This window comes from Eumetopias jubatus, unplaced genomic scaffold, assembly GCF_037043125.1.
Source record: "Eumetopias jubatus isolate StellerSeaLion01/CBP00866 unplaced genomic scaffold, mEumJub1_p1.0 scaffold_7, whole genome shotgun sequence".
Lineage (NCBI taxonomy): Eukaryota > Metazoa > Chordata > Mammalia > Carnivora > Otariidae > Eumetopias > Eumetopias jubatus.
Genome location: NW_028274813.1, coordinates 84,412,667 through 84,426,295, shown reverse-complemented (window position 1 = coordinate 84,426,295; position 13,629 = coordinate 84,412,667). Strand labels below are relative to the sequence as shown.

At 40.4% G+C, this 13,629-nt stretch overlaps 1 protein-coding gene across 4 annotated transcripts in view; it reads left to right on the top strand.

Moving 5' to 3' along the window:
* ZNF106 (zinc finger protein 106) overlaps nt 1-8,713 on the top strand; it is a 70,174-nt gene extending 61,461 nt beyond the window's left edge. For all 4 annotated transcript variants that reach the window (XM_028094462.2, XM_028094460.2, XM_088024743.1 and 1 more), the window contains 4 exons: nt 220-291; nt 1,113-1,184; nt 4,107-4,253; nt 4,858-8,713. In XM_028094462.2, coding sequence (XP_027950263.1) covers nt 220-291; nt 1,113-1,184; nt 4,107-4,253; nt 4,858-4,914 — 348 coding nt within the window. In that variant the 3' untranslated portion in view covers nt 4,915-8,713. The remainder of the gene's footprint in view (nt 1-219; nt 292-1,112; nt 1,185-4,106; nt 4,254-4,857) is intronic.
* Nucleotides 8,714-13,629: the final 4,916 nt, after the last annotated feature.

The following is a 13,629-nucleotide window of genomic DNA, read 5'->3' as shown; positions in this document are numbered from 1 at the left end:
TTGACACTACACAGAAATTAGTTTTCTCATTTCCAATTACCAACTCCTCCCTTGCGGACTTACTAGAAAGATTGTGTTTCTGTGAAAATGCTACTGTGCCTCAGCTTGTAGTGCCTTAGGGATGGTTTTAAACCTGCCAGAGGCCTCCAGGGATTAGGCTTATTAAACACAGGGTATAAATAACCTTAATTCTCTCTCTGTTTTTTTTCTCCACCTAAGTCCCATGATCGACTGCAAGTTTATGGAGGACACAAAGACATGATTATGTGTATGACCATCCATAAAAGTATGGTGAGTGTTATTAGCCATGTCACATACTGCTTTTGAATGTGTTTACTAAAAACTACAAACTGATAATAATGGTCCTGTTTATCACTTCCAAAGATGACATCTGTTTCTGACATGCCTCATTATTGAATGTTTTTCTGTCTTGGCATAATATCACTGAGAAGTAACCCAGTGACATTGTTGAATATTCTCTTTGCTATTAATAAGCTAAAATAATTACAATAAAAATCTGATACCACCATTAAACAGAAAATAAGTTTTAAGATGTTTCCCCTAAAAATTTAGTGGTGCTTTTTCCGGAGACATTACAATCCAAACAGAACATTGGAATAGAGTCTGGAGATTTGGCCAGTACGGCATAGCGAAAGCAGACCTAAAAGTAAAAGCTAATTCACTCAACCCCGCTAAGCCTTGATTTATTTTATTTTTAAATTATGTGGTTGAACCAGAGTGGATGTTTTCTAGATTCTGAGCAGTAGAACCGCTTGTTGCAACGAGAGGCAGATGGCTACTGTGTGGCGCACGGTGTAGCACACAATGCTCAGGAGCCTGGGTGCACAGCTTACAGTGTGGGCAGGTGCCTCCCAGCCCGAGCCCTGCTACTGCTCTCAGCCGGTGTCTCAGGAGTGGCTCTCTAAGGAGTATAGCTTCAATGTAGCCCCACCAGAAATACTTACCCATGGTAGGACGTGCGGCTGGCTTTGCTGTAGGTTTGTGTTTTCTTATAGCCAGCACAAGGAGCTTCTGACATGTGTTTTGAGGAAGTTTAGTAGTTGTTTTTTTGTGTGTTGTTTTGGTCTGATATGAGAAACCTCTTTTTCCAGATTTATACTGGCTGTTATGATGGCAGTATTCAAGCTGTGAGGCTGAATCTGATGCAGAATTACCGTTGTTGGGTAAGGAATGCTTACCCCTAGGCTAATTTATAGATCTTCATTAGCATCAATTAAGCATTTTTATATTTGAGCATCTACTTTATGCCTCCCACTGTAGGACAAGGAAGTTTATTTTTATTATTATTTTTTTAAGATTTAATTTAGAGGGTGGGGAGAGAGAGTGAGCATGAGTGGGAGGGGGAAAGGGAGAGAGAATCTTAAGCAGACTCAGCACTGAGCATGGAGCCTGATGTGGGGCTTGATCTCACGACCCTGAGAGCACAACCTGAGCTGAAACCAAGAGTCAGATGCTTAACCAACTGCACCACCCAGATGCCCCAAGGAAGCTTATTTTTAAAAGCTAACAATAAAATGCTTCCATACTTCTTTCATGAATAGTCTAAGATTAGATAGGAGGTATGTCTATATATCATCCACTCAGAGGTCATCTCTATGGTGGTTTTTGTTTGTTTTATTATAAATCAGTACACGCTTACAAAAATATCAACAATACAGAAGTACAGTTGACCCTTAAACAGTGCAGGGATAAGGGGCATCAGACCCTGTGCAGTTGAAAATCCACATATAACTTTTGACTCCCCAAAAGCTTACCTACTAATAGCCTACTCTTGATCCGAAGCCTTACTGACAACATAAACAGTCAATTTACACGTATTTTGTATGTTATATGTGTTATATACTGTAGCCTCACAATATGGTGAGCTAAAGAAAAGAAAATGTTACTAAAATTTAAGAAGCACCGCCTGGCTGGTTCAGTTGGTGGAACGTGCGACTTGATCTCAGGGTCATGAGTTTGAGTCCCATGCTGGGCGTGGAGCCTACTTAAATAAGTAAATAAAATAAAATCATAAGGAAACGAAGATACATTTAGAGTACTGTACTATATTTATTGAAAAAAGCTCATGTATAAGTGGACCCCATGCGTTTTGAAACCGTGTTGTTCAGGGGTCAACTGTATGTGAAATAAAAAGTTGAAGTGCTTATTTTTGTGACCTGCTCACTATCTGATACTCATTCCTCAGGGATTTCACGTGTTCATAGTTTGGTTTGTGTCCTCATTGGATTTTGAGGCAAATAAATTAGATTTGTGTCCTCATTGGATTATAGGCAAATAAAAATGTGTATTCTTGAAGGTTTTAAACGTATGTTGCCTAGGCCAAATTGCATGGTTTTTATTTTGGGGGGGAGCTCCACACTTTTACACTATTCCGTATAGGCCTTAAGTTGTTTCATCAGTTCTGATATTAGTGGTGATCAGAGAAAAGTTTCTGGCACTGATCTTCCACTCCCCACTCCGCCCCGGCCCCCATACCCTAACATGTTGTTTTGCAGAAATAATGGAATGGAATTAAAATACTCTCCATTTTTAGATTTGATTTAGACTTGTCTACAGCCTGGTTACTTTGCAGCTTTTTACACGTTACTGTGTTTGCTTTTTGGTTTTCTCAGTGAAGGACATAAAATATAGTACAACAGAATCTAGAATACAGATAGAGGGTTAATTTTTCTAGAGAAATGGAGAAAATACCATCTGGTTTTAAAGTTGGAAGGGATGGAATAGTGCTACAGGAAAAACTCAGATTTGCATTATTTCATAGAAATGAACCTGTTAGAATTTTAAGATTTTTTTTTTTTTAAAGATTTTATTCATCAGAGAGAGAGAGACAGCGAGAGAGGAAACACAAGCAGGGGGAGTGGGAGAGGGAGAAGCAGGCTTCCCACGGAGCAGGGAGCCCGATGCGGGGCTCGATCCCAGGAACCTGGGATCACGACCTGAGCCGAAGGCAGATGCTTAACAACTGAGCCACCCAGGCACCCCAGAATTTTAAGATTTAAAACAATCAAGCTGGAGGGGGAAGAAACCGAGACAAAGAGTCTTCATGCTTTCTGACTAACGAGTGAAATTGAGAGCTGAGCCACATTTTTAGTAAAGTAGGAATTAAAAAAAAAAAAAAAAGAGGGGCACCTGGGTGGCTCTGTTGGTTAAGCATCCAACTCTTGGTTTCAGCTCAGGTCATGTTGTCAAGGTTGTGAGATTGACATGTGAGATTGACACCCAACCCAAGTTGGGTACCATGCTCAGTGGGGAGTCTGCTTGAGATTCTCTCCCTCTGCCTTTCCCTCTCCCTACTTGCATGCATGCTAAATACATACATACATACATACATACGTACATACCTAAAATCTTGAAAAAAAGATTGCAATTCAAGTGATAAAGATTCTCAGTAAATTCAGGTTTCCAAGGCATAGTTTTCTTTGTCAGACATTTTTATTTTCTCAAGTTTACGAGTCAGCAGTTCTCAGAATTGTGAAATACAGCCCCTTCAGTATTAGAGAGAGCTCTTAGCCTTTTTTTTTTTTTTTAAGAGATTTCATTTATTAGAGAGCGAGCAGGGGGAGAGGTGGGGGGGGGGAGAGAATCTCAAGCAGACTCCCTGCTAAACATGGAGCACGACTCAGGGCTCGATCTCACGACCCTGAAATCATGACCTGAGCTGAAATCAAGAGTCAGATGCTTAACTGACTGAGCCACCCAGCACCCCACCTTTTTTAAATAAATGGACTAAGGAATTCATTTTATGATGGCAAGATAAAAAATAAATGTGGCTTAAACTAAATTTTATGGTAACTTGCCTGTCAATATTTGCTAACCTTTTCGTCTAACAATGTGGCTGTCTGGGTGCTTTGCCTTCTCAATAGAGCAGAGTGTCAAGACTTTCCAGTCTTTTCAAGGCTCCTCAGAATATTGGTAATTAATGTGGATGCCTCTGGCTTTGTTATATTTTCTGGCCAAGAATAAAGAATAAGGGGCTTGCTTTTGCTTCCACAGTACTTAAAAGATACAAGTGAGGACTGCTGTAATTGTGATTGCATGTTTCCTGTACTGTTTTTCCCTTACCCTTTCATTGTCTTTCTCCTCAGTGGCATGGTTGCGCTCTGATATTTGGCGTTGTAGATCATTTGAAACAACATTTGCTTACTGACCATACAAATCCAAACTTTCAAACTCTGAAATGTCGCTGGAAGAACTGTGACGCTTTCTTCACTGCTAGGAAAGGATCCAAACAGGTACATGAGTGGGACCTGAGGCCGACCTGGGTCATTCAACGGCTCAGAGCAGGCAGACCTTTTTTGCCTTAATTAGAATGTTCAGAATTGCAATAAACAGGGAGAGTCTAGGGATTTTCGTTTTTATTATTATTCATAGATTTGGGGAATAGCTTAATGAGGTTTCAAATGATGAAATAGGTAGTTTTTGAGAAAGAGCCTAAAGAGAATGTTTTCTTTTTTAATATTTTTTAAAGATTTTATTCATTTATTTGACAGAGAACACAAGCAGGGGGAGCGGCAGGCAGAGGGAGAAGCAGGCTCCCTGTGGAGCAGGGTGTCCAATGCGGGGCTTGATCCCAGGACGCTGGGATCATGACCTGAGCAGAAGGCAGTCGCTTATCCGACTGAGCCACCCAGGCACCCCAAGAGAATGTTTTCAAATGTTTCAAATCCAGTAACTGGACCTAGAGGATTATTACTGTGTTCTTGTGTAAAGTGCTGGGTCCTAATCACCTTCCATGTATGGATCTTAGAATGTACCCGTGAAGCTCTCCTTGGCTTGGATTTCTTCTTGTCTTACTAGCAACTTTTCTCTCACAGGCCCCTTTCCCTTTATTCCTAGGATGCTGCAGGACACATTGAACGACATGCTGAGGATGACAGCAAAATTGATTCATGAAGTTTTTTGCCTCCCATGTTGGGAAGTTATCATTTGAACTAATTTTACATCGGCCCTTCACAGAGGCCACAGTCTTCCCTTCCCCAGAGAATCAGGGAAGGAGAAAGTGGTTACTAGCCAGGCTTACCACTAGCATAAGTCTGGGCAGCTCTATGGGATGATAGTTACACATTAAGTTCTTACTGGAGGTTTGTCAGATTGAAACAGATTTTAAGGAACTATACTTCTCTGGGACAGCATGGAACGTAGTAATCTGTGCTACTAGTATTCTCCAGATGTTGATTAAAGATACAGATCTTAATTGGCTACCCAGTCTGACCCTAATCATATGTATTTTTTTAATTGCTTTCAGTTTGCAATTTTTAGTTTATGGTCTTATGATGGTTTAAACCTGTAGTCCGGCTTTTAAGTACAAGTTTGTGCAAATGCTAGATTTTTAGGATCACTTTTAATTTCTTTAGTACTAATAACTGGGTATTTAAATTAGAAGCAACTAGTTCCCTTTCTTAACAATTACGTGCAGTGTGTTTCACTATTCTCTTGCTTTGTAGGTGGACAGAGCTGGCTTTAAATGCCAGAGGGACACACAGTAGATTTTCAACAGCTAGAGTGATTGCTCTCCTGGTTATATTTTAGGAACTCAGCAAATCACATAACGACAAGTCCTCACAGACAGCACTTCCTAGCGAACGTCTGTGCACATTTTGATGGGAGTGCTCAGTTCAAGACAGTGCACAGACCTAACATCTACCTTGCAATGTTGCTGTTAGGCCCGGGTGCTCATGCTGCAGGTATTATCAGGCCTTTCGAACTGGAATGTAGCCTTTATCTTCCTTTCCAGTGTCTGACTCTCCAGGCCTGCTGCTGTGTGAAACCTCTTAGTTTGCTCCATTGCCAAACCCTCTCTCCCCTGCTCCCTGGCTGTGCCTAGACTCTTGGCAGCCATCACCTACTTCCTGTAGGCTCCCAGGGTGCTTTTCCCCCACCTGCAGCACCCAAGATGGAGGACTTAGGATAAAGCATCTGCATACAGTCTTTAGGGGCTCAAGCAGGCTTCTTAGAGACTGATTTCTGAAACTGGAATCTTGCCTTCACCTCCCCTCTTGATAGCAAAGAAGAGTGGAGTATGATGAAGGGAAAGACTCCACTTTTCCACTGAGAGCAGCCAAATTAACAAAGCCTAGTGAGACTGCTTTGTTTTTTGGAATTTCTGTGGACTCTTGAGAGAATCTATAGAAGTGTTGCTTTCCAGCCTTTTGTTTCTGGATTCTCAAGACTCTGAAAGGTTCTTCAGAGAGCTAGAAGAAGGGAGAAGAGCCCAGTGCCACATACCAGACTTGGGGATGTGATGCATACTGTTTTCTGGGATTGCATAGCACGCAGGTTTCTCTCCACCCCTGTTCGTGTGCACACATCTACTTGCAGGTCTTCACTCCAGCTCTAGGGCTGGGGACTTCACTGGGCTTCATGGATGGATTTCAGGAGGGTATGAAATTGGATGCAAGACTAAGGATGTGTTCTTTTTTTTTTTTTTCAGGAAAGGCTCCTGAAAAAAAGGAGCTACTACCAAATAGTGGCCCCATGAACTATTTACGTCTATCCTTATGAACGGGAAAACTTTTTTTTTTTTTTTGACCACACTATTGATAGTTGCATGATACTTGAGAGAGAACAGAGAAGATTCTCTTGTATAAAATGTCTTTGTGCTGTTTCTGTCTGAGATGAAGAAGCTTTCTTACCTCTCCCCCCCATGTCTTGTAAGAATGACCAGAGCAGTCAGGCTGTTGTGTGGGTTTGAGAAGGGCGATTTCCCAGGAAAGCATATTGGAATTTATTACTAAACCTGGCATTTTATTCGGGGTTGTAGTGAAGCTGCATTTCCATGTTGACTGGGCAGTGTGCTAAGAAAGCCTTGCGCGCTCTGTTGCATAGGTGCCCTTCTGTCCTGCCTGAGGACATGTCTGAAAAGATGAGAGTGCTGGAGCCGTTGTGCAGCAGGAACGGATTATGTGAGGTGTTGGGCAATCATGGGGAACCTTTGAAGGTATGAACAGACTGATATAATCAAGTAACAGCCAATTCGGGTTTAATTTTGGTAGAATTGTGCACTGTCTGTCTGCCTTTGTGTGTGCAGCTGTGAATGTTTCTTGTACGTGTGTATGGGTGTGGGCACCTATACTTGTAATACTTTTCCTCATTTCACAAACGTTTTTTTTTTTTTTTTGAAACCCTGCTGATAACATCTTTGTTTCAAGAATTTGTAGAATTATTTTAACCCCAGGTTAGTGTGTTATCCTAGATGCACTGTTCTAGCTGTCGATTTAGAAATAAAGGCACCATAAGCATCTTGGCTGCTTATGGTTGTGTTTTTGCTTTTAAGAGTCTTGAAAGTTATGCAGAACTTAGGCTGCTTTTTGTCTTTTACGGTGTCTTAACTGCTTCTAGCCTTCCGTCTTCCCTTAGAGAAGAGCGGTGGCTCAGGTTTTTGTATTGACTTGGTATTCAGTACTTAAGGAAGAAAAGTGTTACATGACCTGACAAAACCCAGCTCATTTCTTATAGGGGTTGGAGGCCATTTTGAGAATGTTATCCTTAGTTGCCTGTGCCTACTTCTAATGGCCAGAAGCCAAGAAAACCATGGTATCCGTCCTTTGTTGTAATGGCAGTTGACAACAAACTGTCAGTCACTTCAAGTTTTATCCGAAAGTTTTTAATCAGGTTCAAAGTGTGTTTTGACACACTCCTCTACTGAGTTATACAGCAGGTAAACACATAAGAGCAAAGAATGATCTCCACCTGATGTTACTTGAATTCGAGGGAACGCCATTGCTACTACACTCCTGCTTTTGTGGGGGAAAATGTTTTTCTGCCTCAGAAGTTAACAGTTGAGTGTTTAGCTCCTGACCTACCTATAATGTATAGGCAGTACCATTGCTGTTTAAGTGATTATACTTAAGATATTAATACCAAAAGGGCTTTTTTGTTTTGGTTTTGGGGTAGATTATATAGTAGACAACTTTAGTGACTAGGTATGTGGATGATGTGTTGGGAGGAGGTATACAACACTTAGTGGAATGGTATGGTATATATTATGGAAGAGAATACATTGGAGGGGAGATCACAGTATACTGTGAAGTGGGATTAAACACATGCCCTCTGGTTTGCGCATATAACTGTAGTTTGTATAGGCAGACTTAACAAATTTTGTTTCTGCTACCAAAAGGAGAGCTCCTAGAACTGTTATGAAGGCCATGCCTGCCACGTTGGTAAAACTGTGATTTTATCCCTGCCCCAAATCATCACGATCTTCAGGCTTTCAGAGTGACTGTCTAATGGATAGGGTAGAAGCTACAGTGGAGGTGATTTGGACTATACTGAGTTCCATGTGTAAGTGGTTGTGAAATCCTGGTGTAAAACAAACATAATGCTTATTAGACAATAACTTCTGACCTCACCTCCAGCCTCCAAGTATATGGCCCTGCTGGGTCACATGGCAACTAAAGTTTCCTAGATTTGCTTTAAATTCAAGGTAGTAGCCCAGTTGAATTGGTGGGGAAGGAAGTCAAGGAGGAAAGGCTGTTGAAGAGCTTTCTCCTGCTTAAGAGAAATATATGCCCTAGAGCTGCTCCAGTACCCTTGGTATCTGAATTTTTTTATATATTGAATATGGATTAGAAGAATGAAATCAGATGACATTTGACGGCAAAAATGTTTATAAGCAAATAGCTTAGCCTTCTTACATTTTGGTATAAAGCTGTGAACTTCATAACTTTGTAAAGCAAGATATAAAGCAAATACAAGAGGTAAATAAAGTACTTTTACTAATTGTTTACTTTTGCTACCTTATCTGCTTACTAATAGCCAATCCTTTTTCCTCCATGTCAGTATAGACAGCAAGAAGGAAAGTGGGTGGAAAACACAAGATGGTTATAGATATACCACAGACCACAGTCCGGATAAGTTTGGCAAACAGCTACATTTAAGGATTTGTCCAAGGTCATAAAATAGGTCAGTCATTTAGTGAAGGAGCTAGAATTAAAACTACGTCTTCGGGGTTCAAGATGGCTGTGTAGGAAGACCTTGAATTCATGTCCTCCCACAGATAACAAATTTGCAGGTATCTAAAGAATAATTTTCCTCTGCAAATGACCTGGGAACTAGATTAACAGCACCCTCCACCACAAAAGATAAGAGAGATGCATTGAGACAGGTAGGAGAGGCAGAGATGCGGTCTCCCTTCCACTATCAGGAAGGGGTCCCCAAAATACAGAGCTTTTCCTTGAAGAGTGAAGGAGTATGCCCTCACTTCAGGCATCCACACCCTTGTGTCTGGCACCAGAAAGACAAGCTCCCCAAACATCTGATTTTGGATTATTAAGTCCAGGGGAACCATAGAACTGTAGAGAACAAAGAACCTGCTCGTGAAGGGCTCACACGCCCATGCACTCATCCTGAAAACCACTGCAAAAATAATTTGAAAAGAGCCTAGACTATAACTGAGGGAGAGACCCATTTGCTAATCCTAACGTGACTGCAGGCAAGAACCTGCAGTGACTTTCTCTGGGGACAGAAGCACTGGCTGGTTCCATTTTTGCAATCTCATTCTAACTAGCTGGTAACAGAGCTGATGGGCACCATGTTTGGGGTCCTCCCTCTAGCCTGCTAGCACTGCTAAGCATGCTTCTTGTCCCACTGAACCTATGCAAGCAGCCACACCACAACTGGGCCAAATGAGTACATCGCATCTGGGCTGGGCATGTTCCATGTCCACCCTCCCTTTGCAACAGCTGTGCCACAACCAGATGGACTCAATAGATATGTACAGAACATTCCATTCAAGCAGGAGAATACATATTCCATGCCCATGGAACAATCTCCTGGTTAGATTAGCAGCAAAACATCTTTCAATAAATTAAATATTGAAGTCATATCAAGCATATTCTCCAATGGTATGAAACTAGAAATCAGTTACAATAAAAAAAAACTGGAAAAGCCACAAAAATATGGAGATTAAACATGCCACTGAACAATCAATAGGTCACTGAATAAAGGAGATAGAAAAAAACACCCAGAGACAAATGAAACAGAAATACGACATACCAAATCTATGGGATACAGCACAGGCCTAGTTCAAGAAAAAAATCTCAAGTAGTCTTATGTTATAGCTAAAATAACTTAAGGGAAGAAACTGGTACCTGGGTGGCTCAGTTGGTTAAGGGTCCAACTCTAGATTTTAGCTCAGGTCATGACATCAGGGTTGTGAGATTGAGCCGTGCGTCAGGCTCTGTGCTGGGTGTGGAGCCTGCTTGGGATTCTCTCTCCCCCCTCTCCCCTGACTCATGTGCCTGCTCACTCTTAAAAAGGGGAGGAAGAAACGAAGCCCAAAAGTAAGTAGAAGGAAGGAAACATACATTTACATAAAAAAGAGACTACCAAGACAGTAGAAAGATTAATGACTAAGAGCTGTTGCTTTGGTAAAACAGACAAACCTTTAATTAGACTCACCCAAGGGAAAAAGAGGACTCAAAATCAGAAATGAAAGAGGAGATATTACGACTGATACCACAGAAATACAAAGGGTCATAAGAGACTACTGTGAACAATTATATACCAACAAGTTTGATGACCTGGAAAACATGGATAAATTTCTAGAAACAACCTACCAGTGCTGAATCAAGAGGAAATAGAAAATTGTTGAACAGACTGATTGCTAGTAAGGAAACTCAAATCAATAATCAAAAACCTCCCAACAAACAAAAGCCCAGGACCAGACAGCTTCACTGGTGAATTCTACCAAACATTCAAAGAAGAATTAATACCAATTCTTCTCAAATTCTTCCAAAAAAAAAAAAACAGAAGAGAAGGGAACATTCCCAAACTCATTCTACAAGGCCATCATTACCCTAATACCAAAACGACAAGGATGACACTAGAAAATTACAAGCCAATATTCCTGATGAATATACATTCAAAAATCCTCAACACAGTATTAGCAAATCAAGTTAATGCATTAAAAAAAAGGGTCATACCCCACGATCAAATGGGATTTACTCCAGTGATACAAGGATGGTTCAACATCTGTAAATCAATGTAATTAACCACATTAACAAAAAGAACGATAAAAACATGATCATCTCAATAAACGGAGAAAAAGTATTTGACATAATTCCAACACCCATTTATGATAAAAACTCTCAAAAAGTGTTGGGTATAGAGGGAATATACCTCAACATAATAAAGACCATATATGATAAGCCCACAGCTAACAACACAATGGGGAAAAGCTACAAGCTTTTTCTCTAAGATCAGGAACGAGACAAGGATGCCCACTCTCACCACTTACTCAACATAGGTATTAGAAGTCCTAGGCAAGTCAATTAGGTAAGAAAAAGATATAAAAGGCATCCAGATTGGAAAGGAAGAAGTAAAACTGTCACTATTTGCAGATGACATGATATATATATATAGAAAATCCCAAAGACCCCACAAACTTAGAATAAAAAGAATTCAGTGAAGTTGCAGGATACAAAATCAAGATATAAAAATATGTTACATTGTTAAACACTGATAATAGTTTGAACTATCAAATCCAGAAAATCCCATTTACAGTTGTATCATAAAGAATAAAGTGCCTATGAATAAATATAACCAAGGAAGTAAAAGACCTATACACTGGAAACTACAAAACATTAATGAAAGAAATTGAAGAAGACACAAATAAATGGAAAGATGTTCAGTGCTCATGGATTGGAAGAATTAATATTGTTACAATGTCCATACTAACCAAAGCGATCTACAGATTTCAGTGCAATCCCTGTCAAAGCCCCAGTGACATATTTCACAGAATAGACAATCCTAAAATTTTTTAAGATTTTATTTATTTGACAGAGTGGAGAGAGGGAACACAAGCAGGGGGAGTGAGAGAGGGAGAAGCAGGCTTCCTGCTGAGCAGGGAGCCCAGTGTGGAGCCAATCCTCAAATTTTTATGGAAGCACAAGAGAGCCCCAAAACCCAAAGCAATCTTAACAAAGAAGAGCCAAGCTGGTTGCTCCCTGGTTTCAAACTATTCTACCAAGCTATAGGAATCAAAACAGTATGGTACTGGCAAAAAAACACACCCAGATCAATGGAACAGAACTGAGAACCCAGAAATAAACCTACACCTATACAGATAATTTCTGATAAAGAAACCGAGAACATACAATGAGAAAGGACACTCTCTTAAAATACGTGGTGTTGGGAAAACTGATCAGCCATATGTAAATGAAAGAAACTAGATCATTATCTTATACCATGCACAAAAATTTATTCAAAATGTATTAAAGGCTTGAATGTGAGAACTGTTCTGGAAGAAAACATAGGTGGTAAGCTCCATGACAACAGTCTTAGCATTGTTTTTGTGATCAGACTCCAAAGGCAACAGAAATAAAAGCAAAAATAAACAAGTGGGACTTGATAAGCTAAAAGGTTTCTGCACAGCAAAGGAAACCATCATCAAAACGAAAAGGTAACCTACCAAATGGAAGAACATAATTGGAAACTATACATCTGATAAGGGGTTCATATGTAAAATATATGAAGAACTCACACAACAACAACAAAAAACCCAATTAAAAAATGGAGAGAAATAGACATTTCTCCAAAGAAGACATTCAGATGGCCAGCAGGCATGTGAAAAGATACTCAACATCATTAGTTATTAGGGAAATGTAAATGAAAACCCATGAGTTGCCACCTCACATCTGTCAGAATGGCTATTATCAAAAAGATAAAAAGTAATAAGTGTTGGTGAGGATGTAGAGGAAAGGGAAACTTTGGACACTTGGTGGGTTATAAGTTGGCGCAGCCACTTGGAAGAACAGTATGGAGATTGTTAAGAAAATTAAGAATGACCATGTGATCCAGCTATTGAACTACAGAGTGTTTGAAGGGTACCAAAACACTAACTTGAAAAGATACCTACACTCCTGTGTTCACTGCAGCATTATTTACAATAATCAGAATAGGAAACAACCTAAGTGTCCGTCAGTGGGTGCGTGAATAAAGAAGCTATGGTGTATATGTATGGCATACTACTGAGCCATAAAAAAAGAATGAAATCTTGCTATTGGCAAGAACATAGGTGGACCTTGAGGGTATTAAGCAGTGAAATAACTCAGAAGGAGAAAAACAAATACTGTATGGTTTTGCTTGTACATGGAATCTAAAAAAACAAAGATACAGAAGACAGATCAGTGGTTACCAGAGGGGAAGAGGTTTGGGAGGGAGGTGGGTAGTAGGCACAAAAGGGGGTCGATGGTAGGGTGTTGGATAGCAAGCAGACTTTTGGGTGAGTATAGTGTCTACAGATGTCAAATCACAGTGTTGTATACCTGACACTCCTCAAAAACAAAAACCACAACTACATCTCTGTTCCATTACACTCAGGTAACTGGCCCCTCCAGTGACAGGGCTGCTCATTTATTCTTGATATTCTATACACCAACAGCTCTTCCCTTTCTTATCGATCTTGGAAAGTATCGGAGTGACTCCTGTGTTCAAGAAATACCAATAGGCACGGTTACCATGGGATCCAGGTTTTGGTTGTGTGTGCATATGTGTCTCTTGTTGTCTTCTGAAACTCGGGCTCTCTGCATGACAGTTGAGTGTAACATTGGAGGCTACTCAGCCCTGCTCTGGCTGATATTCTAAATGTGAGAAGACAAAACACAACTG